Raw genomic sequence first — 26,852 nt, forward strand, 5'->3', positions numbered from 1 at the left:
AATAGTTCATATCTGAATAAAATAAATTATAAATATAAAACTAAATTATAAAATTTTGAAAGTATATGTTTGCAATGTCGCTTTATATGGAACTGAAACTTGGACGATCGGAGTATCTGAGAAGAAAAGATTAGAAGCTTTTGAAATGTGGTGCTATAGGAGAATGTTAAAAATTAGATGGGTGGTTAAAGTGACAAATGAAGAGGTATTGCGGCAAATAGATGAAGAAAGAAGTATTTGGAAAAATATAGTTAAAAGAAGAGACAGACTTATAGGCCACATACTAAGACATCTTGGAATAGTCGCTTTAATATTGGAAGGACAGGTAGAAGGAAAAAATTGTGTAGGCAGGCCACGTTTGGAATATGTAAAACAAATTGTTAGGGATGTAGGATGTAGGGGGTATACCGAAATGAAACGACTAGCACTAGGTAGTGAATCTTGGAGAGCTGCATCAAACTAGTCAAATGGCTGAAGATCAAAAAAAAAAAAAAAAAAAAAAAATTAACGAAATGTTTGGTTCTTACAAGGGAAAGGCACATCGGTTTGAATTCGACTTCATCTCCCCTTTTTTTAACTTTTTTTGTTTTTAATTTAAATATTATATTGGTTTATTAATAATTATTAACCATTGATTGTAAAAAAAAATAAAAAATATCAGAAGTTATTAATGAAATAAAATTTTATGTGCTTTTCATTTTAGAAGAATTCCTTTTGCCATGCCAGAAGGCGGAGGTAGATTTCACCGGTGCTAAGTAGGGGATAAAAAAGATTTCCACCTTAAAGTTACTTCACATTTACTCAATATGACAATGGTTGCATGTAAAAAAAGTTTTACATGTTTAGCATACAACCCCAACCCACCGGGTTGGTCTAGTGGTGAACGCGTCTTCCCAAATCAGCTGATTTGGAAGTCGAGAGTTCCAGCGTTCAAGTCCTAGTAAAGCCAGTTATTTTTACACGGTCTTGAATACTAGATCGTGGATACCGGTGTTCTTTAGTGGTTGGGTTTCAATTAATCACACATCTCAGAAATAGTCGAACTGAGAATGTACAAGACTACACTTCATTTACAGTCATACATATCATCCTCATTCATCCTCTGAAGTATTAATCTGAACGGGGAGGCTAAACAGGAAAAACAAATGCTTACAACCCTTTTTTCAGACAAAATTTTAGGTAATATTTAATGGACTAACAATCATTTTAAACCAATTTGATACTTCGCTTGTTAAGGGAGGTATGATTTTTTTTGTCTTCGAAACCCCATTTTTCCCAACTCCTGGGCCAATGGTTGGTGACATCAAAAACTTTACTTAGATGAATTTTAGGTCCTTATCCAAAATGTCTTTGTTTTACAAAAGGTTTTTACAAAATGTCTTTGGTGAACAAATCATTTCGAGGGATTTTTGGCCTGCACATTTGCCTGATCTGACTCCACCAGATTACTTTCTATAGGGGCCAGTGAAACGAGCAGTGTTATCGCAACAGACCATGCACGATTGAACTACAGTAACATCATACATACTAGACCTTCCTCTATATAAGCTGGTAAAAGTGTTTGAAAACAAACTGAAACATGTGCAGTATTGTATTGTTATTGGAAGAGATCATTTTCAACACCTTTTATAAATTATTACAGTTATTGTAATACCTATAAACTAAGGAAATAAAAATAAGTTTTGTTATTAACTTCCATAAATTCCAATGCACAGCAACTTTTGCAAACATACTGGAGATTAAATTTTGGAAAACTAAGAGAGCATACTGTTCAAAGTCATTACTGTACTGTCAAAAAAAGGTATGAGTTAATTTTTCAACAATTAAAATATATCGCAAGTATTTATTTTTATTTAAGGTCCAAACTAAACGGTATGCTGCATCTCATACAACCTGATACAGACTATATGGTTCACCTTATAGAGTAACATAATTATCCATTTAAATAGATAACTCTGTTCTGTTATTATTTTAAACTAGTAAGTTATACAAAAATTCTCTACTGTAACTGTAAAGCAGTATGTATTATTAATCATTATTCTACGTGTTACATATAAATCAAATTGTTATTTAAGTTAATATTATTTATTTGTTATTCTTGTTATAAATACAGTTAATGCCAAATTATCTAAATTCTTAGAATTTCACCCTACATCATTCTTATTTATTTATATTTCACTTAGTCATGGTTAAACTGTAAATTTTATTAAAATGTTTATTTACTTTCTATTTACGTTGGTTGATTATATTGGATGTTTATTTTTCAATATTTATCTATGGTTGTGTGGTTGTATATTTACATATATATATATATATATTTATTAGAATTAAATACAATGCATTACAGTTCTCATACGATAATGTTTATATTTGCACATCTGTACTTACATGCACCATACGTTTGTATGGTGCATGTATAAGAGTGTTTTTTGTTATACCTAAATGTTTGATTAGTTTAAAAATACGTATTACTATGCATTATCAGTTCTTAGAATTAAGCAAGCTTATACAGAAAATCGTACTATATTTGTACCTCCACATAACACTCTTAAATATGTGGTAGATGTACACATCTGTGTTGCATACCTTCTCACCACGATCAGTCATCAGTCATCAGTTATCAATACTTTTGTTAAACAAAAGAGAAAAAAAAGCGGTTATTCTTGTAACTATTACGTACCTAATTATTTGATAAAAGTAAAATCTTTCATTATATAATATTTATATTGTAATAGATTAATTAGATCAAATTATAATGAATGAAATTATTTATCCTTTCATTTTTAATCATATTTTAAAATATTGTTTCAAAAGAGAATGAGAACTAATAAGTTTGTAAGAGTAAAAAGTATAGCAATATGGTGACCTTTTTACTGAAAAAATGTCAGTAAAAAGACTATGTAATGTCAGACTATGTAAATTTAACGATATTACTTTCAGTTGCATAGCTGGATTGGGAGTTGAAAATGAATTTTGTTTACCTTTTGAGGTATGTGGAGTACAAAAAAAGATGTGTGTGTGTGTGTATATATATATACACATATATATGTGTATCTCCAGTGTGAGGGTGTGTCCGGTGTATGTGTATGAGGGTATACTGAAATGAAACGACTAGCACTGGATAGGGAATCTTGGAGAGCTGCATCAAACCACTCAAATGACTGAAGACAAAAAAAAAATGTGTGTGTGTGTGTGTGTGTGTGTGTATAGGCCTGTAATATATATTATATTATATATTTATTCTTTTTTAAATCAATTCTTGTAAGAATCATACTTCTCTGTACTATGTACTATGTACATTATAACTGTACTATGTACAATTATATTTATTTTATTAGTTCAACCATAGTACAGAAAAAATAAAGTAGGATGACTTATATTCCACTATATATACAGGAGCACTTTCGCAATTTACTCGCATCAGAAGCTGCATTATATATTCGTCTCAAATTACATTACAACTTAATAAAATATAATAACATATCATGCATTTATTTATTTTATTTAAAATTAAAACAAATTTAAAAATATAATATTAATATGTAATAACTTTTCATATTTTTAAATTTTGTTTTAATTGTTAATTTAACTGAATAAAAGTTTAAAATGAAAAATAAAAATATTAAAGATTTTAAATAAAATAAATAAATGCATGATATGTTATTATATTTTGTGAAGTTTGTAATGTAATTTGAGATGAATATATAATGCAGCTGATGATGCGAATAAATTGTGAAAGCGCTTCTGCATATGTAGTGAAATAAAGTAACTCATCCTACTTTATTTTTTCTGTACTTTGGTTGATCTAATAAAAAAAAAATATATATATAAGCCTATGTGCAGAATTTTGTGGCTCAAAAATCTCCATTATTACTAGATCACGTTCATTGAAATTTTATATTCTCTAGTTGTGTATCTGAAATTATGCATGTGAAAATTTTATGAAGATTGGTTGATTCTTTCATAAGTTACACTCAATTTAAGTTTGAAAAAATTTGAGCAGGGTAACGTAGAAGTGTGTTTCGTTATGATGCTGCAATTTGGAATGTTGACATTTCTGTATCTTTCTTTTTTTATTTAGCCCCTGGAACGACCGTAAAGTATTACTTCATAAGAAGAACCATTGATATTTATGAATGCGAATTATGTGTATACTTGTACAGTCTCAGGTCGACCACTCCTGAGATGTTTGGTTAATTGACACCCAACCACCAAAGAACACCGGTATCCACAATCTAGTATTCAAATCCATATACAACTAACTGTCTTTACTAGGATTTGAACCTTAGAACTCACGACTTTGAAATCAGCTGATTATTTGCAATGATGAGTTTACCACTAGCCGGTGGGCTTTCTCTCAAAAATAAATCAATCATAAATCATTTTACATATACTGTTAATCAGATTTTTTTATTTTAATTTGATTGTATTTTATTCTTTATAGAAAATTTATATATACGTACCTACATCGTCACTCGTAGCATTTTGTGCTACAGCACAAAATCGGATGACATATTTATCATTTACTGATGCGGGTACCATGTGCATTTTACCAGATCCATTTATGTTACTTAACAATTTTTCGTTCAATTTATCTGTTCCTTTTAAACGGAAACAAACCAATCCTAGCTGTAAAAAATAACACAAATTTAATTATAAGCTCAGTAACTTTTAAAAATTATGTTACATAATTAAATTGAAAAAATCACGTGTTTAAATGTCACTGGTTTTTTTAAGAGAAAAATTCTAATTTAAAGAATGTTAATTTTGAATCTTAAGTAATTAAAACTTTTAAAAGATATGTTAAAAACCAGAGCTTAGAAGAATCTAAAAAAAACTTTTTTTCAATTCTTCCTTTAATTTTAAGTTTATACTTGTAAATGTTAGCACCAAATTAAAAATATTTCTTTTTTTTTTATGGCTCTACAGTCCTTTCTTTCTTTTTCCTGTTTAACCTCCAGTAATTACCGTTAAGATAATACTTCAGAGGATGATATGTATGAGTGTAAATGAAGTGTAGTCTTGTACTGCCTCAGTTCGACCATTCCTGAGATGTGTGATTAACTGAACCCAACCACAAAGAACACCGGTATCCATGATCTAGTATTCAAATCTGTGTAAAAATAACTGACTTTACTAGGACTTGAACGCTGGAGCTCTCGACTTCCAAATCAGTTGATTTGGGAAGACATGTTCACCACTAGACCAACCCGGTGGGTTGGTCTATAATCCAAAGTGGACCTTTGTCTCCTCTACAACTTATCTCTAATATATGTCAACTCTCTCCAGTTTACAACACCCTTACTCCTCAAGGCTTCCATAACATTCTTCAGAAATCAAGTTCTGGGTCTACTTCTTGTTACCCTAAATTCTGCATCCAAGATTTGACTCCATTGTCGATATTCTGTAATTTTTTTTTAAATAACCCAACCATTCTCCAGATTTTTATGAATATTAGAAGTTTTTTTTTTTTCAACGTAGTTTTTATTTCTTCATTATATCCTAATCTTTAGGTTTCATCCACATTGATAGGACCATACATTCAAAGACTAACAACAGTTTTATGTCTGCTGCATTTAGCATCCATGCCTTGTTCTCATTATTTAACAAGAGTCCAGTTAATGTTTTATACATCTTCATTTTAATATTATGGGAAACCATTTTATATTTTAAACACTGCATATTTACGAAATATGCTTTTTTACCCAGCATTATTTGTTTTTTTTTATTATTTTATTTTTGGGACACTTACTGTCTTGGGTGAGTTCTGTACCAAAATATAGAATTTAATATCCACTCAAAGATATGGTAATTAACTTGAATTTCACCATTCCGTTGACCCATCTCTGTTCCTGTCATCCTCATACACTAATGTTTCCCTTGTTCACCTCCACACCCAGGTGGGATTTTCCTCATCCTCCACCATATCGTTATATAATATCAGACTGCGAATCCACCATTCATCAATACTACTACCGAAGCACATACTTTTTTTTTTACCCTTTCTAGCATCATTTACGTTGCCTGTAAAATTTTTCAACACACCTGATCCTTACTAACAATAGTGTACTGAGTCATTTTGGTGTTCAGATCCAAGCCATAGTTCTCACATACCATAAAAATTCATTTTAAGAATATTTGTACATCCTCTCGAGTCTTTGCCAGTAATACATTAGCATATGAAAAGTTGTTAACTGGAACACCATTGACCTTTAAATCTTAATTTCGCTCTGTCAAGGTTTTTTTGAGTATATGTTCTTAAAGTATTAAAAACTAATGGTGACAAAATACAATTCTTCTTCACCCCTTTTCTTACATCCATAACTGAGTTAGACCAACATTGACTCAAACACAAGCTGTTTGATGCCATTTGAGATTAGCTATAAAGCGTTGATCTTTTTCGTCAATTCCTGAAGATTTTGGAATCTGAATTATCTAATTATACCTAACCCTGTCAAATACTTTCTCATATTCGATGAATAGTAGGAATGTTATCATGTTTACATCTCTGCATTCACTTTAGAAAGGAAAATGGGTGGATGCTGAGAAAGTATAATCTACCCTCAGACGAACTGCAATATGAGAAAAACAGTCCCTCTAAAAGAACTTAAAGTCCTCCAGTTAATAAGCAACTAGCCTGCCAATAATCACTAATAGATCATTTTTACCCAAATGCTACTGATTGATCACTTTCCATTGATTTAATAATAAAATTTTACAAAGATTTTTTACAGGAATAAAAAGATTTATCCAATAACAGATGCAAGGTTTCTTAAAGAAACGAACCTTACAATTTTTGAGAATATGAGAACTATGCAGCTGAAATGTAAACCATTCAATCTACCCAATGGATGTATGCAGTTAATATACTTATAGATTAAAGAGTAATAATTACCTTGACATCATTACACACTTCAAATCTTGGATCCTTTCGTACCAATTGTTCAAATTGTTTTGCCAATCTACAATGATGTCTTATATATTCTTGTAATCCAGATATACCATATTTTCTCATAACAAACCATATTTTTAATGATCTGAACCTTCTGCTTAATGGTACACCCCAATGTCTGTAATCTATAGTAGAATCTGAGTAACCATGTTGTAGATATAAAGGATCAACAACCTATTAAAAAAATAAGAGATAAGAAGAAAAATACGGACAAAGTATTGCTTGACTTTTCCAGCTATGCTAGTCAAGTCATATAATACCTTGAACAGCATTTATTGCACTATATTATTATATGTAGTTATTTTAAATACGTTAATAATTATTTTCATATTATATTATCTACATATATAAAAATGAATGTTTGTGTGTCTGTATGTCTCTTATGCCTTCCTAAACCGTTCATCTGATTGCGATGAAACTTTAGTGAGTTGTTGTGGGCACACCTGCGAAGGTTTCTGAATTAGTTTGGACCCGCTAGGTGGCGCCTGGCGTCGAGATATTTTGAAAAATTGTATTTATGGTCAGATTTGCCTCGTATTCAGAATACATGTTACTTACATGGAAAGAATTATCTCTGCAAAAAATGAACCCGCTAGATGGCGCTGGGGTTAAGGTATTTAGAAAAATTATATTTGTGGATCGATTTGGTTCATATTCAGAATATGAATATTAGTTACGTGAAAAGAAATATTTTTGCAAAAACTATACCTGCTAGGCGGGGCCGGTGTCGAGATATTTACGAAACAAACAAACAAATATACAAACAGACATTTTTATTCTACATATGATGGGTTGCGTTTTATATGAGACACCCTGTATATATATATATATATATATATATATAAAAGACATGTTCGTCTGTGTGTTCGCTAAAGACCAAAAAACTAATGGATCGATTTACACGCAGGCAAAAGGGAAAAATGGAAAATGGGAAAAAGGTGGAAAGAGAGAAGGGGAAAGGGTAAAAAGGATACTGGGAGAAGGGTGAAAGGGAGAACTTGGAAAGGTAAAAGGGGAAGGAGAATAAGTGAAAGGTAAAATTTGTGAAGTTCAGTTTTTTAATTTTTTTATCAAATTTTAAATTGTGTTCATTTATATTCTCTCTCTCTCCCACTTTTTGGCAATAGCGAAGCATTATTATATCTATCTCTATCTTTATCTCTATCTCTCTCTTTCTTGCACATACACACACACACACACACACACATGTTCATTTTGTAATGAATTTATTGAATTTTGTTCCAAACAAAAGTAAATTAATAACTGAATAAGACAGTTAAAGTAAAGCTCAAAATGAAATTGCCAATCGTAATATTAATTGTGTGAAAGTTTAGCTAGTACCAAAAATAATGGTACTGTAATAGTATAACCACTGTTTCCAGGAACATCACCAGCTGATTTATGACTGTTGAGGAGCTGTACTTACTGTCTCCTCATATGTTTTTTATATTCTTCAAATTTTTCTTTGTAAAATAATGTGTCTGAGAGGAAACTAATTTAAAATATGTTTTTAAACGTCCAGTGTGAAATTAAGTATTTCATTGTATAGTGAGAATAACAAAGGTCTACAATAGTAGGAGAGTGGTATCATAGATAAATAATAGATTTAATGAATGAGCAAAATGTGAAGTATCTGACAATTTTTTTATCCTGTTGCTACAGACCAATGTGGATCTTTGCCTCTTCAACAGTTTGCCTCTGTTCCTTTCTTCTCTCAATCACCGCCTTCTATTCCTTGACTCTCATTGATTTTAAGTCCTCAGCACCTCATCCAAGTAACACTGCCTTAATCTTCACATATTCCATGTTGCTGCATTCATAATGTATTTCTGCCTCCAAAATGTTTTTTCCATGTTCCTGAATATCATAAAATCCAGTCCTTATCCAAGGGTCCCTGTTTATTCCTGAGCTGTAAATTTTTTACAGCATTAACATGATACCTAACCCCCAACTTGGAGGATGAGAGTTTTTCTGTCAGGGATTTCCTTCCCCTAGCCAATATGGACCCATTTTTAAGAACCAGTTACTCGCTCTCACTCTTACTTATAAAAATAGGATTTGCTGATTTTATCTTGTTTCTTAAGTGCTTTAAAGAATATTTAATGTCTTATTGGTATTAATGATGACTTGAAGACACCCATCCAGTGCCATTTACCCTTCTCAGCCCCAATATTCGTAGGCTGCTACTCTCCAACCCACTTCAGATATTATGAAACTATCGGGTTGCAGAAGGACACAGTTTTACATGTTACTCAAGACTAAGTATCTGCTAAGAAATAAAATGTAATTGGTGACTAGCATCAGGAATGGTAGGAAAATTACATGTTCAGTCAGCAGAAGCAGTGATTTGATAATAGCAATTAACCTTAAACCAAATTTCTCCTTTACTCCTTGCTAATAAAGATAGTACTCACTACTTAAGAAAAATGTTGTACATACATCGATCCCCCTACTAACTAAGAACATTACTGAAAAATCAGAAAATTTACTTCGTTTGATCAAAAATATATATTAAAAAATAAAATGAATACTTTACACTTACCAAAGCAGATGTTAATCTTATACGATCTCTAACCCACATAGTTGAACAATCATAATTTACTAACAACCATTTATTTAGATTAGTATTGAAGGAGTCTGCTAAATGTATACCATTTAATAACGGTTTCAATTCAGGACATATAAATGCATTTCCAGCATACGCACCATCAACATGTAACCATACTGCTGGAAATTTTTTACAGACTTGTCCAATTTCTAATAAATTATCAAATGAACAGCAGGATGTTGTACCTAATGTTGTTGATACAAAAAATGGTATTAAACCCATTGCTTCATCTTCTTCCATTGCCTAAAATGAAAGAAAAGATTGAATTACTAGCTGATCAATGTAAAAGCTAATATAAAATTCACTCCTTAATGATCGACTTATTGAAAATTACTTTCTCCTCTTTATTAATCTCTGCTACTTTTATTTGTCATTAATTTTTATATAAAAATCTCATCTAGTAGGCTTCAGTGCTTGAATGTTTAATGTATTAGAAGGATGAGCAAAAATAAATTCTTATATACTGAAAAAATATCTATTTCAAAAATAAAATAATAGTTTTGTTTAAACTCAGAACTTCTAAACTTATTGTACATAGATAAATTAGGAGTAAAAGCCCAGGCTTATCCAGTAACTACTTCAACCAGTAGTTTTGCTTTTTTGACAACCTCTAGAAAAGTCCTTGGACAGTTCTATCAAAAGGTAACCTCCCGACTAAAATCCAACGTAAATCTGGCTGCCCTTCTGGTTATTAGGTGACAATATGACATCTCATTTGGAACTAGTATGGTTGACTTCAACTTTCGATGGCATTTGTTTAAGGAAGAAAGAATAATAGATAGAACTGTCTCTGATAGGACCTGATTGGGTAGTTGCAATCTTGTATAAATGTATGAAAAGATGGTAATTTATTACTTTAATTTTTTTTTTTTTTTATTGTTTTATTTCTTCTAAACTAAGGATGATTTAAAAACTCCAGGTTACAGATGTATGTATCATAAAAAAGTAGTACAAAAAAAATTTATTTGTATTTTCCTTAAATCTGTAAAGAAAATATAAAAATATATACAAGGTGTGGGTATTAAATAATGAAACTAATGCTACTACAGAAGAACTGCGCATGTGTCAAATTTGTATGATCGACAGCTGTGTAGCGTGAAGTCTTCTCTTTCAGTTGTTGCCATTCCAGTTTCTGTAGACATATTAGAATGGTCATGGTCTTCATTTGGATAAATGTTTTTTTTATTTTGCTGAAAAAATGATAAGTGTTTTATTAGAGCAAATAATTGTCGTGAAATTTCATGTGAAACTTGGAAAAACCACTACTGAAATTTATCTTTCATTAAAAAAACTATATAGCAATGAATGTTTATCATGTGCGCAGGTTTTTTGAGTGGTTTAAATGTTTCCAAGATGGCCGACAAGACGTTGAAGATGATATTCTTGATGATTCTTGATGAGTCTTGTTTTTTTTATATTCATGGGATTGTGTATCTTCACTGGGTTCTTGAAGGTCAAACTATTAATCAACATTACTACTTTGAGGTAATTGTTCAACTTTGTGAAAAAATAAGAAAAAATCGACATGAATTGTGGAAGAACAAGTCACAGGTTCTTCATCAGGACAACGCACTGGCTCACACTGCATTGTCTGTCAAGACGTTTTTAGTCAATTGTAACATCCTAACATTAGACCATCTGCTTTATTCACCTGACCTGGCACTATGTAACTATTATCTGTTCTCCACAGTCAAATCTGCATTAAAAGGTACAAGATTTCAGACCATTGAAGCTGTGAAAGAAAAAGCAGCTTATGTCATGAAAGAGCTCACAGAATAAGAATTCTAGCATTGTTTCGAACAATGGAAAATGCGCATGGAGCATTTTAGGGATAGAGAAGGGATGTATATTGAAGGGGATAATAACTAAATATGTATAAATTTAAAATAAAATATTTTACAGCATTAGTTATTTAATAGCCACACCTTGTACATTCATTATAATTAATATTTTTAATATACGTATTGCTAAATAATTTTATAACTATATTACCTGTCTGAGTGTAGCGCCTCGTAAACTGCATTTTTCATCTGGTTCTAAAATGCGTAATTTTACAAATGATATCATAGCAGCTTTCTCGACACAACTGTGTGCTTCTTTACTACAGTATGCCATCAATTTCGATAGCAGTATACCCTCTTCAACGAATGGATGTTGTTGTTTTAATCTTTTAATTGCCTGCGCTCTAGCGGCCAACATTGTAACTAACACACATTCGCTAGCAGATGTCTGTAATATATATATATATATATATATATAATTTATAATATACACAATTATCTTTTTAAAATGTTTAAAAATGGTTTGAATGTAATATCCCTTTTATTTTATTGGTTATTTATCATTGTATTAAATTAATAACTAGATAGGGGGTAATAAATAAAAATTGTTAGTTGGTAAACATATTTTAATCTTTAGATCATGTTCAATCTTAGTTTTTAATATAGTATTTATTGTAGTGTTTCATGGCTCATATTCTGAGAATTACTAGGTTATGATTTAGAGTATAAAATTATTATTGACAATACAATAGTTTAAATCGCTGGTTACTGAGTGGTTATTGTATGTTTGTAAGTCCCTGTAGCAGAAACAATAAGATATCCATCCCTAGAATTGGTTATTGTATCTGTAGAGATACAAGGAAATGAGATACAAAGAAGTGAACAATATTAGCAGCAACCCCAGAATTTTCTATCATTCCATCATGAAGTGATATAATATTAATAATAAATTGAAAAAAAAATTACAATCACTTGATAAAGAATGTAAAATTGATTGTGTTAGGTAGTAGGTAAGCACTTTCCGAATAACCAAATAGCAAAATATTGATTGTATTCAGGAGTATTAAAAGGTATAATTCATAGAAAACCTGCATAAAATCGACATCTAACTGATCTTTCATGTAAATTAGAAGATACTGGAATTCCTATAAATTGGGTTGGACTAAATAATTTAATGTAGTTTATACCTTATAAAATTATATCTAATGCGCAAATATACTGGGAAGCTAAGAGACTAATGATTTATCATAGTGTTCTGCCATTAGGACAGGTCCTGTCATGGCTACTGCTCTCCACTTTTTCCTATCCTTTGCTAACCTGTTTGTTTCCATATACTTTCCGTTTTCCATAATCCCATCCATCATTTTAAATCTCTCCTTTCTCTTCCTTTCTTTCCATTCACCAAGCCCTGCATTGCATCCAGTAATGATTGTATATGAAATTTATGAAAATTAAATAAATGAATGAATAAAATAAATAAGTCATGATGAACAGTAAATCATTCACACAAAAGTCAATTGGTATTAAAATCAAAAAGATAAATCTCACTATAATTTAAAGAACTAGGAGAAATTTTTTTTGTTGTTGAAAACTTGTGCATGGGATTTCCATTTCCATATGGAAATGGAATTTTATAGCATATGAAAAATGTCATGCCTGACCGGGATTTGAAACCTCTAGATATATAGGTCGAGACACTACCATTCTACCAAGGAGTTTATAAGCAGAACAAGAATAGATAAAGTGTCGATTGAAAATAGAATATTGTAACTGGAGAACCTTAGATTTATCACGAAAAACACCTACAGTTAGAAGAATCTTTCAAAAATTTTAAAATTAAGACATAAAACTGTAGTAAGACCAGTAATCTTATATGGCATTGAAACATTACACCTAACCTATCTCAAAAAATAGCTCAAGATCGAAAAAAGCTTATTAAGAAAAATCCATGGTCTAAAGTAACAAGGGAAGGATATAAACTAAAATCTTAGAAGAAAATTTACTAAATTCAAAACCTAGAAACAACAATAAGGAAAAGAAGGTTAAATTTTTTGAGGCATATGGACCCAAACAGTATGGACCCAAACAAATCATTGACAAGCTGAGGAACATAAAAATCAATTCAAATTACCTGAAACTGATACAAGAGGACCTCCAAAGGATAGGCGTATGAAGAGAAGAGTTATGATAGAGATAACATCCGAAGAGTAATTTGCAGTATAAAAGTTATCTGGCAGAAAAAAAAGAATAAGAAGAAAGTGGATAGGTGAGCATAAACTAAACCAAAAAACTGAAAAAAATTGGAAGAATAGAAAAAACCTAGATAGAACTCATATTTGCATTGTCTTACTTGGCTTTTTTTAATTAAAAAAACGAATTTATTATCGTTTTCATAAAATATTTGACAGATTCTCATTTTTTGTTTAAATTTAATCATTAATTATTTTAAATTAATATTTTTTTAACTATTATGGTCTTCTATAATGTTAATAGTACATTATTCTAATGTAATGTACTTTTTTAGTTAAAGACAATAAAAATATAACCAGTTTAGGTGAACGATAAAATATATAAATGGTCTGTTACATCACTTTTTTGCATTTAATATTATTTTACTTTTTACATCAATAATATAAATAAATAAATAAATTTTTATTTTTAACAAAACATAGAAATACAACATATAAATTATATCAATATAAATATAAAAACATATTAAAGTTAAAAAAATAGATGTGTTTAAAAGCCATATCAATTATTGAAATATAAACACATGAAATAATGTTAACGTAAATACATTAAATGTAAAAAATTATTATAAAATAATTAACAATTCAAAAACTGCTATTGAAAATTATTTATAGCATGTATTTCTATATACTTTGAACGGGATACAGATAAATTGGTTTTTTTAATTGTAATTTAAAAATTCTTCTTAAATAAATTTAATTGTATTTTAAATAAACTGGTGTTAACATTTTTCAAATAGTTCAGTCGGTAACTTATTAAAAAAAGACAGTGGAAGCATAAGATGCTTTTTTAAAAGCTGAAGAATTGTGATGAGTCATACCAAAGTGTAACTAAAAATCAAGACTGAAGAAATAAAGATCAAAGATCATCTCTTGATTGGTGTACCTCTTTTATTATTACTCTACTAGCCAGCCCAATTTGCCAGAACCTGGACCCTCAAGGCCCAGGTCAGCCCAGGCAAACCCCCAGAGCCAACTCAAGGGCTCCTTAAAGCCACAGAGCCTACTCCATGTCCACAGAGCTTGCTTCACTCACCATTCCCAAGTTGCCAGGGGGACTGGTGCCTTGGACACCTGCAGAGCTTGCTCTAGTCGCCATTCCCATCTACCCAGAGGGCTCCACCCCCTGGACCCCTGCCCTGTCATTACCCTGTGATAATAATACTGATAAATAATTATTATAGCATTCAGGCTTTATAGAAACCAGAAAAAAAACTAAATTACAAAAGATATAATAATAGTAACTTCTTTCTTTCTTTTCCTGTTTAGCCTCCGGTAACTACCGTTCAGATAATACTTCAGAGGATGAATGAAAATGATATTGTATGAGTGTAAATGAAGTGTAGTCTTGTACATTCTCAGTTCGACCATTCCTGAGATGTGTAGTTAATTGAAACCCAACCACCAAAGAACACCGGTATCCACGATCTAGTATTCAAGTCCGTGTAAAAATAGCTGGCTTTACTAGGACTTGAACGCTGGAACTCTCGACTTCCAAATCAGCTGATTTGGGAAGACGCGTTCACCACTAGACCAACCCGGTGGGTCAAATAATAATAGTAACTGTGGTAACTAAAGTACACACACCTTTGACAATGAAAAATTCATAACTTATTTCTTTGCCGCGGTGGCAGAAATATAATAATGAAGTAAAAGGATTAATCTATTTTTTCCTTAATGAATATTTTTAATGTCATAACCTAGGGTCTTGGTCAATAACTTTAAAACCTTCCCTGGGATAATGTGAATATATTCTGTAAATTTGAAACTAATCAGTCAGTTGGTTCTTGGATGATACAGTAATAGACAAACTTTCTATATACATTTATTTCCAACTAATATGATCTTTTAGATCGAGAGTGTACCTGATACATGCAAAAGTTAATCTTCAATCTACTAATACACTTTGAATTTTGATAATCAGATGATTGTTTGCAGAGATATTATGAGAGCACTCCATTTTACCTCCTAAAACAGCGCCTCAGGGACAGCCTGTTAGTAACCAATTGGTGGTAATGATTGGTCTAGCCTCCTATGAGGTGCTCCCATATTTCACCAATCTAAATAAATAAGCAACCCTTTTTCATTAGCTGAAGAATTATGTTGTTACATGAAAACAGTTTTGTTGTGTGATTTAATAGAGATGGAAGATTATTCTTTTTAGCAAAGATTACACATACATAAATATAAACAAATGGATTAATTATTTTTTTTTAATTTTCTAATTATCAAACTACATGATTCTTAATTATAGATTTCAAACAGTGATCTGACTGCTAATTTTTATGTCTTGAAAATTCATTCTGACTTTTTGAGGGAGCTCCAAAAAATGATGCTATACAAGATGAGATTATACGTAATCATAATAAATATTTAATCATTATTTGAAGTATTTCAAAGTAACACAATGTGGTTTGATTTTTTTACAAACATAATTTATTTGTTTTCTAATAAAACCCCTAGAAATTTCATGTTATGGATAACAGAAATACTGTTGTAATCATTAATTGGAATTCTATCTACTTGATTAATAACATTACGTCTATCTGAGAAGCTGAATACAATGATTTTATTTATCCATACTTAAAGAGTTAGATCATTACAATCCATCCATTGGAATAATATTTTGTATTAATGTAAAATTTTTAAGCCTATTTTAATGATTATCTGTAATTGTAGTTACAGTTGTGTCATCTGCAAAGAGAATAACAATGAATGAGTGAACAGTAAAAAGTATATTCACTCCATAAACAAGTGAAGCTGCTCATAGGTCCTGGTTAAAAAAAATATTTTTTAATATTTATTGATAATGCACCTAGTAAAATTTAACTTGCATGATATTCAGTAATGATGTTTTAACTTTCAAATTTTAGTATGTAATTTCTTGAGTTTTTTTCAGATGTGGCAAAACCATCAAGTAGTTAGGGATTCAATTCTCCATTTTAACAAGAAAAGGGTTATTTCTCAAACAGAAACTATGAAGTTTTTTTCATTTTATTATAATATTTAGTCAAACCATATGAATTTCTTACAAAATTGATAGAGGATATCAATTAACAGTCATAAAAATGGATATTTTGTAGGTGATAAATTTAAGAAAATGTATCACTGGATACTATTTTTAAAAAAAGAAAATTCTTTTAATATACAGAATGCTTAGAAGTTCCCATCTTATATGGTGACCACATTTCAAATTGTACTTTGTACTTGGGATTTACAACAAAAATAAATTTTCTTTAAAAATTATTTGTAATTTTTTTTAATTATCATAAGTCTTTGTTAACCTAATGGGTTAGTCTATTGGTTAAACTCATCATCATAAAATCAGCTAATTTTTGAAATCAAGAGTTCTAAAGTTCGAGACCTTGTAAAGGGAGCTGTTTTTATATGGATTTGAATGCTAGACTGTGGATACCAATTTTCTTTGGTGGTTGGGTTTCAATTAACCACTCATCTCCAGAGTGGTATCCCAACCCCATAGGGAAAGACAGCCGCCATATGATGCTTCTGGTCGCCACCCTGCCCCTGTTCATAGCCCTGATGTGCTTTAAAGGGAGTCATCTTTCGCCCTCTAACTTTTAATGTCTTATAATGCCTCAGTATGCATTTACATCGTAATTTATAAACTCAGCTCTTGTCTTTGCTGTAGGCTTCATCCAGACATCTTGAATGTCCTACATCATTGCCCTCTGAACTAGCTAACCGAATGCACGGAAGCAAAAACCCTGTGCCTAGGTCTACATTTAATAAAGTCAATTTGTGTGTAAATGTCTCATAAATTTGAGGCAGTTCAATAATAACATACCACCAAAAATGTTATTCGCAATATCAAAATTTATTCCTAGTTCATTTAACCCAACTTCAGTTCATACCCCTGACTTGGTTTCATTATGGACTCCGGTGTGGTCTACCAAGGAGAGGCAAACAGACCGCCTACTCCCACTCAGCTCCATCGCAGATCTCGCATGACATTTACTTTCACTTACTACCATCATCGAGATGCTGTTACACCTCACGGCTGCATGGGAATCCATGTCCTCAGCAGGTCAGTTGCCATCCCACCGACAGTGATGCCTGCTCATTCAAAAACTACCCTCATTAAAATACGCTACACCTCACGGCTGCATGATCATCCATACCCTCTGCACTGCAGTCGTTCTGCCGACAGCTAACATTTCAACGATAATCACCATTACTTTTACTGAGTAACCGTGGCTCAATGCCAACACGTCTACCTCCGGCCAATCAACTGTCGAGGCGGTTCCTAGCCATCCGGGGTGCTACGCTACTTAAACCCCTTCAGTCATTCTGCTCAGAGTGAGGAAGTGGAGGAAGCCAGCCACGATACTCCATTCGCTGTGAATCTTCCAGTTGACTCGCAGATCGAGAAAGGAATTTACTTTCTCAAGCTCCCTAACAACTCTGGGACATTCAGCCTCGTACCAGGGACATACATAAAGGTCATGGTCCACAGTGTTGTCTACCCTACAGTCCGGGCACAAGCCTGAATCAGTTAAACCAAACCTAGCCAAACTGTTCCTAAAAGCACCATGTTCTGAAAGGAATTGAGTTGTGCACCAATTGGAGGAGACCCACATAACTGCTTGCAACTCCCTAATATTTGGAAATATACCATGCGTGTGTCGATCAGTAGAAGAATCATTCAACCTAAATTGCTAACAGTCAAAACTCAGGAGTTGTCAGCCTGAGTCTCTTCCAGATTACATGTTTACCAGTATATTTACACTTATACTGCACTACAATTGCAGCTACATCAGGCCTGGCAAGCCGTACACACACCTAGACCTGGCAGTAGCTGGAAAACTGGTTGCAAAAATATATATATATATATATATATATATATATATATACAGTTTTTGGTATAGTTTTTAATGTGAAGTATAACCTGTATTGATCTAATTCATTTTTATTGTCTAATTTCTTTTAACTAAATATTTTATTTGTTTCAGAAATTTTTTGGACTGACGTTATCTGGCTTTTAAATATCAACAAATAATAAGAACAGTATAGCAGAATTGCTTCATTATAGCAGAATTAACATCAAGTAACATGTAAGACTCGTTTTGTTTAATTCATTATTAAAATAATTCTTATAAATTGTCAGTTTTTTTTTTTCAAATATATATGCCACAAATTCAATATTAGATACTATTTTATTTCTCATTTACTTTATAAATATAAAAAATATATGTAAATTCTTATATTAATATTTCTTTTTTTTACCAAAAATTGTTTTACATTTTTTCAACTTCAATCATTATCTTGTAAGATTTTAGTACAGAAAAATTGAAAATTACATCAATTAATTGACATAATTGATTGATTATTTGTGTATTTATTACATATAATTAATAATTGTTATTTGTAAGATTAAAGAAAAACAAACCAACATACTATAGGCATTTATAGACCTAGAAAAAGCATTCGATAATGTAGACTGGAATTAAATGTTCAGCATTTTAAAAAAATTAGGGTTCAAATACGGAGATAGAAGAACAATCGCTAACATTTACAGGAACCAAACAGAAGCAGTAATAATTAAAGAACATAAGAAAGAAGCTGTAATAATAAAGGGAGTCCGACAAGGATGTTCCCTATCCCCGTTACTTTTTAATCTTTACATGGAACTAGCAGTTAATGATGTTAAAGAACAATTTAGATCTGGAGTAACAGTACGAGGTGAAAAGATAAAGATGCTACAATTTGCTGATGATATAGTAATTCTAGCCGAGAATAAAAAGGATTTAGAAGAAACAATGAATGGCGTGGATGAAGTCCTACGCAAGAACTACCGCATGAAAATAAACAAGAACAAAATGAAAGTAATGAAATGTAGTAGAAATAACAAAGATGGACCACTGAATGTGAAAATAGGAGGAGAAAAGATTATGGAGGTAGAAGAATTTTGTTATTTGAGAAGTAGAATTACTAAAGATGGACGAAGCAGGAGCGATATAAGATGCCGAATAGCACAGGCGAAATGAGCCTTCAGTCAGAAATATAATTTGTTTACATCAAAAATTAATTTAAACATCAGGAAAAAATTTTTGAAATTATATTTTTGGTCTGTCGCTTTGTATGGAAGTGAAACTTGAACAATCGGAGTATCTGAGAAGAAAAGATTAGAAGCTTTTGAAATGCGGTGCTGCAGGAGAATGTTAAAAATCAGATGGGTGGATAAAGTGACAAATGAAGAGGTGTTGCAGCAAATAGATGAAGAAAGAAGCATTTGGAAAATATAGTTAAAAGAAGAGACAGACTTATAGGCCACATATTAAGGCATCCTGGAATAGTCGCTTTAATATTGGAAGGACAGGTAGAAGGAAATAATTGTGTAGGCAGGCCACGTTTGGAATATGTAAAACAAATTGTTAGGGATGTAGGATGTAGTGGGTATACCGAAATGAAACGACTAGCACTAGATAGGGAATCTTGGAGAGCTGCTTCAAACCAGTCAAATGACTGAAGACAAAAAAAAAATTTGTAGTATAATCATTTAGTAATAAACATATCACCTGTATAACGCCGCCACCTTTGCTTCCTTCTGCAAATGCGAGAAATTCATTCGGTAGCCCAATAGCTTTACCTAAAAAAACCAATGCAATTTCTTTAAATAATATTTTTAATTAATGTTTATTGAAAAAGAGTTAATACTAAAATATATAAAAACCTAGGAGACTTAAAAGTTTTAAGTTAAATCTTATCTTAAGTCTTATCAAATCTGTCTGAAACAGTCTTGCTTTTCAAATCGCACTTCTTACTAATTCTTATTGTATTGCATTAAAATTTTATAATTTCTTGAAGTACTTTTACTCTTAAGTTTAATTTTTAGAAATAATTAAGAGATTCATAAAGTGAGGTCTGGTGAGTAGGGCAGTTAATAAATCTAAAAAGATTTAAATAACAATCTAATGTTTAAATTGTGTTCGATTAATAGGTTTGTTATCATATAGAATTGTTAATCTTTTGTGTAAACTGCATCCTTAAAATGCCATGAAACTTTGAGATGTTCTCTTCATTAATTCTGTGCACTAATGAAATAGTCAATAATAAATTATTCCTTGGGCATGTATCTCACATTGTCATCATATGAGATTTGTTTCATCTTCTTTTCAGTCATTTACGTTGTAAAATCTTCCATTTTAAGGAAGAACCCTTAGTTCTTAAGTAATAATCATAAAATTTTAATACATCAAATGTTTTAGAACTTTTTTTAATTATTTTATACTCATTTAATTAACGTACTATCAACTGAATCTTGGTCACTGAAGATAATTTAATACAGATTTGGTTGTGACAAATTTCTTACCTAGATTAACTGTAAGAATCCACCAATCATCTGAGAATAATCATGAAATATCTCACAAATTAAAAATAAATGATTTTATAGATTCACGTGTACGTACAACTTTCATTTTATTTTTACTTTTACTAGTTATAAATCTAATAAAATATTAGTCACAGATCTTCACAAATTTTATACTTGAAATTGACTTTTATACAACTAGATTCTGTCTAGATTTCTGTAATTTTATAAATGTGTATTTTCAAGATTCATTAAATTTATGTAATTAATAAATGCAATGTGCATATAAAACAAACAAAAAAATGTAATAAAATGTACTGCTATCAAAGGGATTTGTCACTGCCATCTCTTTGATGGTAGTGCATTTTATTACATCAAAGAGATTTGTTAAACATTCAAGATATGATCGTTTAAAACAAATATGCTGCTGGTAATAAAATCAAATTGATAAACTGCTTGTTGTTTTTTGTTTTTTTTATATCATTCAACAGTTATGAAACAAATTTAATTACGTTTTTTCAAGCTTTTTTTTTGCATTAAATTATGTCTTATTTACTGGTTTATATGAAAATTTACATAATTCTATATCATTCATAGTTTAAAAAAAATAAATGCTGGATAATGTCTGAACAGTTTCTGATAACTGGGAATTTTTGGCTTGCAAGTATAGTAATGTTGGTAACAGTAATAGAAAATGTAATCACTCCGGAAGAAATTTAGGCAGCCATCATTAAATTTGTAGTAAACAGAGATGTTTTTTATACAATTTCAGAGTTTTTTTATCGTTGAGGCTTACTTAAAATTGCTATCTTACATAGATTATTGGGTTTTTTTGGTGGGGGAATTCATTAATTTGTTACTGTTGGGGCTCTTGCTTCACAGGTTCTTTTTTCTATTCTTGACTTTAATTCATGGAGTTTTTACTTAAGGAGATTTTGAAAGTTTTTATGTTTTAATTTATTTTTGAAGTGTTTTATTTAAATAATCCCTTTCTCTGGGTGTATGCTTTATAAATTTAGAACAAGATCCAGAAGTGTATTTTCACCATTTTAGAAGAAATACACAAGGTTTCATCCAAGTACATAAATTTTTTTTTTCTAAAATCGATCCTTTCAGGAATCATATTCCTCTACACTATAAAATTATATTAATCTGATCAATCCAAGTACAGAAGTAATAAAGTAAAATAAAATAGGATGACACCTATGTTATTCCATAATCCAAGCAAGAGCACTTTCACGAGTACCTCACATCATCAGTTGCTCTATATCTTTTTCAATTTGAAACCAACGATTTGAAAAATGATATAAAGCAACTGATGATGCGAGGTACTCGGGAAAGTGCTCTTGCTTGGATTATGAAATAAGATAGCTGTCATTCTGTTTTATTAATTCTGTACTTGGGTTGATCGGATTAATATATATATTGAAGTACATTAATGTACATTGTGGAAACTTTTATTTAACATTATTATTAGGATTTCCAAAATTTATTTATAAAAAACATAAGTTTGTAAAGAAGCCAGAAACATCAGATGATAGATGAATGTTGTGATCAATTGAGTTACCCATTTTTCAAATAGGTGATATGTAAATAACCATCATAATAGTACCTAACCACAACCTGTAAATAGCATCCTAAAATAATATACTGAAGACTACCCAATAACTTGGTAGTAACTTATACTGTTATAAGTTGTTACTTGGTAGTAACTTGTTCTGTTACATTTATAACTTGTACTATTAGTAACTTATACCGCTACTATCATTTTAATTAGTGGCAGCAAGAGTTTAAAAAGAGAAAGTTTTAACGATTGCTTTTTCCTTCACACTTTTACTTCCTTGTACGAAGTAAAGGAAGTATTTTAATTGCGAAAAATTTAAGTTATCAGATTTCCATGTTAATTTTGACCATCCCTGAATCCGTTTTGACTAGTTTTGGCGTGACATCCATATGTTTGCATGTATGTATGTATCTGACATAACTCAAAAACAATTAGCCGTAGGATGTTGAAATTTTGGAGTTAGGACTCTTGTAACATCTAGTTGTGCACCTGCCCTTTTGATTGCAATCGACAACCAAAAGTGTCCAAAAAAGCCCAAAATCCAAAAAAATTTGGTAATTTGTACTTTTTCTTAACTGCAATATTAAACCCTCATTGAGAGCTTTTCAATGATATATATCAAGTGCTAATTATTTTCATTCGTTCCAGAGTTGTAGTCAAATAAAATTTTAATTAATGAAATATTTGGTATCTTAGGGGAAGACACATTGGTTTGAATCAGACTTCATCTCCTTTTTTTAATTTTTTTTTTTTAATTTAAATATATTGATTTGTTAATAAATTTTTATTGTAAAAAAAAATTTACGCTGAATAGTTATTCAATAATAACAAAAAAAAAAGAAAATATGAAAAAACATCAGAAGTTTTTAATGAAATAAAATTTTATTTACTTTTCATTTTAAAATATGTGTAAATGTAATTTAATAGACATACAAGGATGTCATGTATTCTTCACATCAGATTTTTTCCAGGTAGGAATATTTAAATATTCTATGATCCTGGGGAAAATGGTTAACTATCAGATCAAAATCAGTAATTTTTTCCTTCATATTCCATGTTCCTTCTTTTAATCCTTTCTTTCCTGGATAAATGCTACAGGAATTATATTACTTGTCAACAAGACTTTATCTGTGACACCATTCTAATTTCTTAGCAGCCAACAGGACAATTATTTCTTTAGGGCTTAATGGGGTAATTTTACTCTATATATATATGGCATTGCATGAGAATACTTTTCTCCTATCCAAGGAGTTATGTTAAAGCCAAGCTAGTGTCTCGGATAACTGCGTAATAAATTCAGGTAGGCTATTCCTCTAACCAAATATGTTTCAGTTATTGTAAAACTGTATTGTTTTAAGGTCATGTAAAGCAGTTTATCAACTTGCCTCGGACACATAAAATATATTTATTTGTAAAATCGTGTATTTGTACATTACCCAACCAATCCAGTACAATTGTTTCTAACTCAGTACAAGCAGGACTTGCAGCCTGAAAAAAGACAACAATTTATTATACATTTTAAAATGTAGGTAGCTGTTTTATTTTTAAAGTGAAAAGGTTAGTTATATTGATTTATGATTTAAATATTTAAAATTTATGCAAAAATTGAATCTCATAAAAAAATAAAATAAAATTGAAAAATAGGCACAGTAAAGTTACTAGAAATTGTTTAGGAAAATTTATTGTTTTCAGAAATACAGAATATCCTAAAAGTTGTACCATGCAGAATTGTAACTGTGAATTTAATTATTATTTTTATTAATTTACACGAGTGCAAAATTGTCTTATATGTTTGGTATCACTGTTGAATGCCCACAACATAAGCAGTAATCTTTTTGCGAAGAAACAACAGAGCAAAATAATGTTATCTTACAGTGTTGGTAGAAAACAAATAAAATGAGTGAAGAAATGTTTCAGTTATTTGAAAAATCTAGCTAAGTTTTACATGACTTTTCTGGCTATGTCAGTTGAGTCATGCAACACATATTACATCTCAAAATTTTTCTAAAGTTGGGGGCCCCCTAAATCAAAGAGACTATTTTGATGATTCTAATATCCTTTAAAATTAGTATTAAAGAAATTTAAATTAGTTCCCAAAAGTTTTTTATTTTTTAAATTAGGGGTTCCCGCATTAAAGTGTAATTTTTGTGTTTTTTATGCTTACAAAAGTAAGTTTTGTCATTGATAATTCTGAATTGAAAAAAAAATTGATTTTTTGATCTCTCTTGCTCTAGAGGAAGTAATTATGTAAAAGTATGTTAAAAAAAGTGTTCCCAAAGTAGTACTAAATTAAAAAAAAAATTATTTAGAAATATTAAAAAAATAAAAAGGTATAGCCATAGTATTAAATAAATTTGAATGTAATTTTTTTTAGGAAGGGGTGAAAATTATTTTTTTTTTTTTTTTTTTTTAAATATACTCGACATTTGGGGATAACAAAATATCAATACTTTCACATATTAAACACATTGGGTTATAAATATTGAGCTTTTAAAAAATTCAAAAAATGACTTTTTGTTACCACAGAATTTTTATTTTTATTTAAAGACCCATTTATATAGAAAATATTCATGTAAAAATTTCCTATAAACAACTTTTCTGTAGCAAGAAATAGCTAAAAAATTTAAAAAATTGAAGTTATTTTTTGGGGATGGGGGTGATTAATAAAAATATATTTGGGCAATTTATTATCATGATAAAAAGGACTTTAACTTTTCAAAGAAAAGGTTTTTGATAAAATATTCCAATAATTTTTTTTAATTTTTTTGGTTCAAAACACCCTCCTCTTTTTTCCAATTTCTGCAAAAATGTAATATATAATAAATCCTTTTCAGAATAGCAACTTCCGTATTTGAAGAAAATTAGTATAAGGAGTCCAGAGTTGTTAAGCTTCAAACAGGCCAATATACATAGTACGTACATAAAAAATTACATATAAAAATGATTATTTTGGACTTAAGGATAACTTTTTTAAAAAAATTATTTTTTGCAATCTGTTGCAAAAAGTTAGGATTTTTTTTGTGAAAATTTTTCTCTAGAACGTCCCCTTGAAAACAATTTAAAAAAAAGGATGATTTTTTGATTAATTTTTGAAATCGATTACTACACTTTCCCTTTAGTACATTAGTTGCAAAAGTAAAATCAAATTTTCTCATATCACAGTGAGATCTCTTATTACTTAAACAAAAGATTTGAAATGTTTGATTCATCAAGGTGCGGAGATCTCAACTTGGCTTAACAGTTTGAGCAGTAGAAAATATAACAGTTGTTATAACGCAACCAATAAAAACTGAAAATTGTACGAACATCATCTGGCCAAGTTTGATGCTTTTTATCCAATAATGGTCCATTATGTTCTGAAATAATTAAAATTAAAAGAATGATCACTTGGATAAATTTCAGTCGTATTGAAAATAACTGTTAATTTTTTTTTTTTTTTTTAATTTTCAAATTAAAATTTATAATCTATTTAAATCAGACCATATTTTTCAGGATGAATTGATTATCTGAATAATCGAAGATAGTTTCAAATTGAATTGTCTAAGTAGGGTTTTATTAAAATGGTTAAATTTCAAATTTTCATGAAACAATACAATTAGATTTAAATTTTTGTAATTTATATTGGTAGATATTTATACTGTTGGCAAGGATCATTTTGATGAAATCATAAATGAAGAATGAGGATGTAGTCTATCCTTTTGTCTAGCCGTGCTTATGTACATAGTAGGAGCAGTACAGTAATAAGAAAAGTTTTGAGAATGGTATAACTTTCAAAGGAGGGAAATTGAAATTTTAGGATTCACTGACTTTTGGCAGAAACTTAACAGAGTAACAAAACTTAACATGAATGGTATAAGTTTGTTCCTAAGAATGAAATTTACGTTTAATACAAATAAGACTGAAGTAAATATAATGAAATCCTAACTAAAGGAAAATAATGAGAGATTAAACATTAAGAATGGAAAATTAGAAAAAAAAATTTATTTCAGTAATAAAATTATGAAGGATAAATGAAATAATTTAGACTCAAAAGCAGATTGTCACAAACAATGAAAGAGTTTTTCCAGAAAATAAATCTACTAGGATCAAATGTAGAATTAAGAATTAGAAAAAAGTGTAGAATGTAGTGCTTTATAGCTGTGAAATACGAACAATAAGAAAAACAGAAAGGAAAATGCCCTTAGAGATGTGGTATTACAAAATTCATTCATACTGTTCTGCCATTAGGATAGGTCCTGTCACAGCTGCTATCCTTTGCTAACCTCTTTGTTTTCGCATATTTTCCGTATTTGATAATCCCATCCATCATTTGAAATCTCTTCTTTTCCTTCCTTTCACCAAGCCTTCCATCGATTCGCTCCTTGATTTATG

At 30.3% G+C, this 26,852-nt stretch overlaps 2 protein-coding genes across 10 annotated transcripts in view; one reads left to right on the forward strand and one right to left on the reverse strand.

The window, feature by feature from the left end:
- Ns2 (nucleostemin 2) overlaps window positions 1-26,852 on the forward strand; it is a 235,825-nt gene that overhangs the window by 194,772 nt on the left and 14,201 nt on the right. For 5 of the 9 annotated variants that reach the window (XM_075381644.1, XM_075381643.1, XM_075381646.1 and 2 more), the window contains one exon: window positions 18,561-18,662. The gene's annotated coding sequence lies outside the window, so the exon portion shown is untranslated. Of the gene's footprint in view, window positions 1-18,560; window positions 18,663-25,315; window positions 25,394-26,852 lie in introns of all 9 variants that reach the window. The other 4 variants (XM_075381650.1, XM_075381649.1, XM_075381652.1 and 1 more) reach the window with 1 other exon arrangement.
- Window positions 1-26,852, reverse strand: part of Tdc2 (Tyrosine decarboxylase 2) — an 84,268-nt gene that overhangs the window by 16,099 nt on the left and 41,317 nt on the right. Inside the window, exons 4-9 of the mRNA XM_075381655.1 lie at window positions 23,918-23,969; window positions 20,127-20,197; window positions 11,553-11,789; window positions 9,495-9,803; window positions 6,896-7,126; window positions 4,464-4,629 (exon numbers count right to left, since the gene is read on the reverse strand). Coding sequence (XP_075237770.1) covers window positions 4,464-4,629; window positions 6,896-7,126; window positions 9,495-9,803; window positions 11,553-11,789; window positions 20,127-20,197; window positions 23,918-23,969 — 1,066 coding nt within the window. The remainder of the gene's footprint in view (window positions 1-4,463; window positions 4,630-6,895; window positions 7,127-9,494; window positions 9,804-11,552; window positions 11,790-20,126; window positions 20,198-23,917; window positions 23,970-26,852) is intronic.

The sequence above is a fragment of the Lycorma delicatula genome, chromosome 13 (assembly GCF_047948215.1).
Source record: "Lycorma delicatula isolate Av1 chromosome 13, ASM4794821v1, whole genome shotgun sequence".
NCBI lineage: Eukaryota > Metazoa > Arthropoda > Insecta > Hemiptera > Fulgoridae > Lycorma > Lycorma delicatula.